The following is an 8,206-nucleotide window of genomic DNA, read 5'->3' on the forward strand; positions in this document are numbered from 1 at the left end:
GGAGTCCAGCGAAGTAGCCGTTAGGCCAGCTGCTGGTCCCTGAGAGGGTCTAGGCGATTTAAAGGCAGAGGGGCTGTCAGCCTGGACAGTTGGGCTGTGGACCGTTGTCTTGAACACTGATAAAGGACTCAACTACATCTGTGTGGAATGTGAGTGTCCGCTAGATGGGAGGGCAAGTGAGATGGTGCTTGGAAGGACCTTCCTCTGGTCTGTGAACCCTCACTTATGAGGTGTTAGTGTTTTAAGAGTTTTCCAGTAACTGTGAAGTTCAGATTGCTCCCAATACAGACAGTGTTTTCTGTCCATTGAGTAATTGGTTTCTAAAAGCAGTGGCTTCCCTTATTCCCTTTAACATCTCCCCCTCAAACAGAAGATGAACTTACATATGAGGGGAATACTTGTTTAAAAGAGAGGATGCCGTGGTATTTAGTACCATATTTGCATTTTTTTTTTTTTACTTATGAGCTCATTTATTATGTGCCCTTAGTGGTAGAAGTACCAGTTTAGGTTGCATGTAGAAATAATTGCACTTAATTGTAGAAAGCTGTTTACCTATCTTTGTAATGAGGTTAACATATCTTGCCACCAGAGAACATATGTCAAATCATGATATGTACTTTTCAACAAATTACCTTTTCAAGCTTTGAGTCCAAATAAAAACAAATCATATGTTGTTGATTAATGTTGAGAACACTTCATTCTTCTTTACACAGAGTCACAGTAATGCACTGGGTCGCTGTTTCTGATCCTAAAGTTTGTGTGTGAGATAGTTCTCTTCAAAACCTAGGCCGGAGCTTGGGTCACTTGTTATCTTTTGTCCATGTTCAGATACTTGGTGTCATTCCTAAATATAAAAATATTAATTTATAGACATTACAGTCTTGGTAGTTAAGGAACCTAACGCAGAGTCATCTGTTTATATTTTGAAATCCAGATTAGATGAAGAGTAGAATTTGGGGCTTAGGTCTAGGTTAAGCTTTAATTGGGTAGTGCGTTTCTCAACCAGGATTCTGGAAATTAAGCCTAAAGACTTGAGCAAATGTTTTTCTCAATTTTCCCAAAGATGGTGCAAAATTACGTATGAGATAAATTCATCCATTGGTACAAAGCATGCTCTAAAGGTTCTTTGTTGAAGCCTAGCTGAACTGGGTTGCTAAACAGGCATGTGGGACGGAGTGGTGTATTTCCGGAGCTGCCTTTGGAAATGGGGCATCGGACCAGTTTCTCCGGAGGGTCAGCTCAGAAGTCGGGAGTGGACTGTTCTTTTGCTCTAGGATGTAAACCTTAGGTTGCCTTTGAAAGCAGTACAAGCCATAAATGCAAGACTGCATAAATTTAAGACCACATTTATTTTGGTTAGACTTTTTATTCATTCTTTATAAGTAGACTTCCAGATTTTGTGTTTTCTAAGTTTTTTACACATGTAATGTGTTATTACTTTAAATTTCTAAGTTTTTTACACATGTAATGTGTTATATTACATTAACCCAAAGAACTTGCATATTACACCTACACAATGTTTCCTTGAAATAATATTCGTAGCTAATTTATTTAAGGCTAAAGCTCTGTGGAACAAGTGCTTCCATCTAAGGGTATACCGTTGACGGCCAGAGCCAGCTGTCACACAGTTAGGCTTGCACTGTGGCGCACACCTCCGCAAGGTCTTTCAACAGTTTCTTGATTCAGTTATCTTGTTAAAGAAAAAATTTCAGGTGATCATTTGTTTTTATTTTTCCAAACTGCGAATTCTGTAAATATTTGTTCACTCTCAACTATTATAAAATTATTAGCAGTCTAGAAAGGAAGAATGTAGTGTAAAACTATTATTTTGACCCATATCTCTTTACCTTAGAGTCTGGACATAGTTCAGAAAACACTTAAAGGGAAATTAACATTTCAGTTGAAGTTACAAATGTAATTTCCATCCTGTCATATTTTGGTGACCTTTCGTGACAGCTTGTCTCAATTGGAGGAAAGCATTTTTACTTGCTGATTAAAGATGTCATTTGAAACCATTTTATTACTGAGGAAAGTGAAATTAATCTTGACACTCAGAACCACTAGAAAAATAATTGCTGATTCACCACATAAAATGTGTGTGTGAACCAATCATGTAGTCAAGATTAGAATAAAGTCTATGCTGGTTAAAAAGAGATTAAATTTTCTTTCAAATAGGGTCTAGATTCATTTGCGAGAAGGGGGATAACATAGAAACAATGTCAAGAAAATGAAATGTGGCTCACAGATTTTGGAAGAGTTGGAGATGATTATAGAATGGAAGGTGGAAGGTAGACTGCCAATATTTAAAATGTTCTCTTCATTGGGGAAGAGGAGGTGAGACTTTCTCAGAGGATTCAGTGACATCTTTAGAAAATACACGTTCACTAATGTAAGAGCTGTTTGTCACATTTTGGATACTATTGAGTCATCGGAAAAGTCATGGCACATTTTCACATAGAAAAACGTAGATTAAAATACGTCCCGGCTTTTCTGATGTCCCCTTGTTATGACCCTGCAAGTGGCGTGGTAAGTAAAATGCTGATGACCCTGCAAGATGACCCTGTGGTAGTTAACGTGCTGGACCCCCACGTGTTTGGGAGGCCATTTCCCATCAGAGCTCAGAATAATGTGTCAGCTGAAGTTCCAGGGGCCTGGCCTGGCTGTGTGTCCCTGATGCACGGGGCATAGCCTGCAGGCACCGGCTCTTATGCCCATCTGTGACATGTCCCTGTGGCTTTGCTCTTAGGTGGTACAGCCCCCTGTCTGACTGCATGGCTATGGGAAGTCTTTCTTCATAGAAGACAGTCCTTTTCCCTTTTTAATAAATAGGAAAATCTGAAGTGAATTAGTGTTAAATGAGTTTTCCTTTCTTGGCGAAATTACTTGTAATTGTTGCACTTCACAGTGAGTCTATTAATAACTTTGTTTTAAAATTGGAGCGTCATTGTTTCTGAGTGTCTGTGCCATGTGTATTAGTAATTCTCCAGGCTTCCATCAGCAAGTCATCTGGTGTGGTGTGGTGGGGATAGCTCCCGAGCCGGGTCCCAGCCATTAGCCCATCGTTTCGGGCAGTGGCTCAGTCTAACTTAAGCACGTTCGCTTACCCGCCTCCCTGCGCACACTGTAGTAGCTGCTGGTGAAAGTGCTCTAGCCCCATAGATGATGCTTGCGTTTCATTACAAAGGAAAGCCTGTTGTCATTGTAGGGTGCGCACTCGTGTGTGAGTGTCGCCTGTTTTCTCATCCCTGCTGCAGTAGTTAAGTATTACGGCGGGGGGGAAGATGTGCCATTCAGTTTCCCTGTCACCTGTTTCTTCCCTGTGTTCTCATGTACATCTAGATTGGCGTATGAAGGTGTCTAACATGTATGCATCTTTTTAAATAGAGCTTTCAGCAGAAGCCAAAGCTGCGTTGCTTGAATTCGAAGAAAGAGAGCGACAGCACAGACAGGGCCGCTATGGTTCCAGGCGGGGAGGAAGGAGAGGAGGCTCTCTAATGTGCCGTGGAATGGGAGACCAGAGAAGAGAGAGCAGTGAGAGGGGACGGATCAAAGACCACAGACCTGCTCTGCTTCCTACACAGCCTCCTGTGGTGGTAATTTCCCGATTTTCTGGTGATGGTTTACAGCTGTGTAACAATGGCAGTGTGCTTTTGTGGGCCTCATGTTTCCTGTTGATCTCTTCTTAGTCTGAAATTAAAGTTTAAAACAGGAGAAATGACTACAGTTCGTGCTTGATGCCCTGTGCTGTATTTCTGTCCGTCGTCTGAGAGGTTGAGACCTCCAGGGATCTGGTGCTTGGCTGTTGTCTGCTGCTCCTGGGAGGTGCCACCTCCTTCATGTGCATGCACCGAGGGCCAGATTTGTTGCTGTCATAAAAATGTTTCCAGGGCCAGCAAGTGGCGTGGTGGTTAAAGTGCTGGGTTCCCACATGACTGACCATGGTTCAAGTCCCAGGCCTGGTGGCTTGAAAATCACACTGGACAACTGTTCATGCGTGCCCAAAATCCCAGGAAAGGGAATGGAGGAGAAAGGACTGCAGTGTGGCTATACTCCCAGGGGGGTGATTTCTCACTTTCCTTCTCACTGTCCCCCAACCCCTGCCTATGAGAGCACACGCCCTTGACAAAAACCTTTAAAGAAAAAAATTGAATCCTGCATACTGTTTACCCTATGTTTTTCTTTTAAATAGTTTGTCTTAGAGTAATTACCATATCCTATCTATAAGTATTTTCCATAATTTAGAAATAGATCATGTACTTAAATTTCAACTTCATTTGAATTTCCTCTGTATTTCAAAGATGAGACACCCCAAACCAAAGGCAAAGGGAATGTGGCGATTGATTTTCCTTCTTATTGTTGTTCCTTTGATCAGGCTTTCTTTTTTTTTTTTTTTTTAGAATTATTTAACTTTATTTATTTATTTAAATTTGACCAGAGAGGGACAGAGTGAGAGAGAGAAGCGGGGGGAGTGAGAGAGCAAGCCGCCAGGTCCAGGGCTTGAACCACGGTCAGCCAGGTAGGAATCCAGCATCCCTAACCACCATGCCACACTACTTGGCAGCCCTGCTTTGGGGTTTTTAATTCTCTCTTGAAAAGTAATCCTTTTAAGGAAAAAATTACTTAATATGGGTTTATGCCCATTGTGTCTACCTGTGTTTGTACATTTTTATCTGAATGTAGCCAAAATACTGCACTGTCTCTGTAGTAATATTGTACTTAAGGAGGCATTTCTTTATGAAATAAAGAAAAGATGGCTTTTGTTTTTGCATGAGACTTCCAGTTCGATGTAAAGGAAGGGAGAAGTGGGCGGAGTTCGATGTCCCTGGCAAGTGCTGTGTGCTCACTCCTACAGCTGTTTTGTTTTTAAGCAACTTTTTTTTTTTTTTTTCAAGAGATATTTGCTGTAGGGCATGTCTGCTCCCTGGAGAGACAGAGAGAGAGAGGTGATAAATCACCTCTCTGGGGCGATGACCACACTACAATCCCTTCTGCTATTGGGATTTTGGGCACACACGCTTAGGCGCTCAGCATGAGTTTCAGGCCTCTGAGTCTGGGACTCAAACCGCAGTTGGCCATGTGGGCACCCAGTGCCTTAACCACTATGCTACCTGCTGGCCCCTTGTTTTTAAGCACCTTTAATAGCGAAGGGCTGGGCCTCTAGTATGCTTTTTCCTTCCCTGCTCCCAAGTCCCTGCCCCATGGCTATACTGGGCATGCATTAAATAGCCAGCTCAGTTGTTTTGGCCTGCTGGCAGAGGTGAGCCCCGTTTTTGCATAACTGTGCTTCCATGAGCCTGGGTAAGGCACTGAACTCCCTCTTTGCTTACCTACGAAGAGAGGGAGGCGGTGTATAACCCACCTCCATCAGAGAGGCTGAGCTGAGAGACCTGAGAATGCTGTGAGCAGTTGGGGGCAGGCTGTGTGTGGTACGGGTCAGATGTGATGCTCTGCAGGACAGGCCCACATTGTGGGGGTGTTCCCATCCCAGGCCAGAGACCCGGAGTGTGCCCAGCCCATGCTTCCCTGACACTGGGTTGACCGAAGCTGGGGATGGGTCGTGGCATCAAGACTGTTTGGAGTGCTGCTCTGTCTCATGGGAAGTGAAATGTGTACTTGAAGTCTAGCCTGACCCGAGTCCTGACGGTGAGGCTGTCCCTCTGGATTCCAGTGTGAGCCATCTGGGTTATTTGAGCCAGCTGCATGAGAGAGAAACCAAATCGCTGGCCTGGGTGTGGTCTGACCTTGCTGGCGCTGGCGGTGGTGGCTTACTGAAAAGAGCAGGTGATCTCGCCCTGGCTCCCAATGGTGTTCCCTCCCAGTCACAAACAGCTCTGCTCCCTTCACTTTCCACCTCGGACTGATGGCTCCCGTCTCTGCTTCTGCCCATATTCTCCTAGGTCCTCCCGTGCTGCCTCTGTCTCATTTTGCTCACTTCCTGGTGGTGCCCTCTGAGTTGCCACCCTACCTTTGGTTGGTCCTCGACCGCTAGACCCTGTGTGTCTGGGGCATGGCTGGCTGGCTCCTTCCTTGAGCCGTTTCTTTGGGTGTTCTGTTTTGGAATTGTCACTTCTCTCCCTTGATCCTCACTCCTCCCTCTCCCTTTTTACTTCCTTCCTTTCTTGTTACTTTAAATTGAGAAGTAACAGTTGTATGTTTCTGTGGGGTGCCGTGTGATATTTTGGTGTGCGTATATGTTGTTGAATGGGTTTATCAAGCAAATTAATGTGTTTGTGGCCTCAAGCACTTACCTTATTTTGGTAGTGAGAACATTTAAAAGCCACTCTTTTAGCAAGCTTGAAATGCCTATCTCAGTTTTCAAGTTTTAATTTATTTTTCCATGGGAAAAGAGCGTGTGTGTGCTTGTGCGTGTGTCCCCAGTAGAATCTTGGTTCTGTGGTCTGATTCCAGCTACGTTAGTCCTGTAACACTCCATCCTTCTCCTCCTCCTCCACTTCTCCATCCTGTCAGGGTTTGGGGCACATGTGCACTCAGGTCTGGCGCTAGGGCTGTGGTGCAGACTGTAGTCTGTCATGTGGGTTCGGCTCCCTTAACCAGCTAGACTGCCGAGGCTGGCCCGGGATTCTGTCTCTCGGAAACTTGTGTGGTTTCTCGGGGTTTTGCTCGCAGCCCTCTTCTCAGCTGGCTCTCAGTTGGCAGCCTTGTCCTGATTGCTGTCTCTAGGTGATCCTTAGCCTCTGACCTGGGCTTTTTCCACCTGTCTCAAAGGGGCGCTTCCTGGGCCTGAAAGTTGATCCATTTAGTTGATCTGTGTGGCCCTTCCCATGTTGGCCTCTTGGATCCACATGGTCCCCCTCAGTTCAGTTACAGTGTAGCCAGCGTGTCCATGCCAGACCTCTGCCCTCTGTGCCAGTGTGCCCACCGTAGGCGTGGGAGCCAGGGCCAGAACATGCTGCGTCTGGGAGCAGGCCCAGCAGCAGGTGGAGCTGGCAGTGGTGCTCTCCTGATGAGTAGATGGCTGGTTGGACGAGTGCTTCAAAGCAGAACTGGGCTCCGATGGTCTGCATCCCAGTCCCAGCTCATCGGCTTTAGCAGCACTTGAGCTCATGCAAGGAGAGGAGGAATAGGACTTGCTCGTGGGGGTGGGGTGTCGGGAGCCACTGGCTGCCTTCTGGCTGGCCTCATGGTGGGTGGGTGCAGCGGCCCCGTGCTATCACTTCCCCCGTGGGGGCGGTTGATTTCCTCCTCCAGGATTGTGATCAACACAGTAACCGCAAGAGGTCGACCACTTGGTGACAGTTCACTGCCTTACCCCAGCCTTTGTCTTTTCCATGGCTGGGGCCATCATCCTAAGGCTCCAGGTTCCCACTGGACTCAGGGCTCCTGACGCCCTCTGGTGGCCTGCTCGCCACTCTGGTGCCCACCTCTCTTGTTGACACCTCCAGATGCTGCCACCTCAGACAGCTTCTTCCCACCCCTGCTTGGAGCCACGTCTGTCCTCATGCTCTGTTTCTGTAGCAGGTCCCTGTCTCCTCACCAGGGCTGCCACTGGCTTGGTGCTGGCTGCACAAGGGCTGAGGGCGCCTTCTGCTTTGTCCCCAGCCCAGTGCTCTCCTTGTGCTCTCCTTGTTGGCTGCACTGAACTTACAATTTTACTTATTTTGTTTATGCTAGAGAATGTGTGTGAGGTCCGACAGTGAGGAGGGAGCTCCCTCAGTAAGGCTTGTCATGCCCACGGTCACCCTCCTGCAGCCTTCCCACTTGTTGGGTCTGTGCACCAGTGCATGGGCATAGCCTTTTCTCGAGCTGGCCCAGGCTCCAAACCCACAGTTGGTCACGTGGCTCCCAGCCCTGCAGTTCAGTTTCCCACTGACCGTGCCACTGGGCTGGGCTTGATTGAATTTTTCTTCCCAAACTAGGCTGGTTGTTCTAGGGCTTCCATCTCTCCTTCCCTCACCTTGAGACGGACGGAGCTGAGAGACGAAGTCCTCCAGGTGGGCAGCGGGCCAGTTCGTTTCTCCTGCTGTTATCAGGGTTGCTTCTGCATGTGTATTTCCTTTGTAACTTTTCGAGTTTAATCAGTATAATTTTGTAACACATCAGCTTTTTCTTTTTTTTTTTTTAATAAATACTGATTTCCATGAATTTTTTTCTCTTTTGTGTGACTTCTAGACCCACTCTCCAAGACTAATCCCTCCTCCGCAGCCTCAGCCTCCCCCTGCACCCCCCCCACAGCCACCTCCGCAGC

General features: G+C 46.5%; 1 protein-coding gene across 1 annotated transcript in view; it reads left to right on the plus strand.

Moving 5' to 3' along the window:
- Positions 1–8,206, plus strand: part of RBM33 (RNA binding motif protein 33) — a gene marked incomplete at its 5' end in the record, with an annotated part of 106,573 nt that overhangs the window by 34,358 nt on the left and 64,009 nt on the right. The window contains 2 exons of the mRNA XM_014586032.1: positions 3,385–3,593; positions 8,131–8,205. Coding sequence (XP_014441518.1) covers positions 3,385–3,593; positions 8,131–8,205 — 284 coding nt within the window. The remainder of the gene's footprint in view (positions 1–3,384; positions 3,594–8,130; position 8,206) is intronic.

Source organism: Tupaia chinensis, unplaced genomic scaffold, assembly GCF_000334495.1.
Source record: "Tupaia chinensis unplaced genomic scaffold, TupChi_1.0 Scaffold000110_1, whole genome shotgun sequence".
Classification (NCBI taxonomy): domain Eukaryota; kingdom Metazoa; phylum Chordata; class Mammalia; order Scandentia; family Tupaiidae; genus Tupaia; species Tupaia belangeri.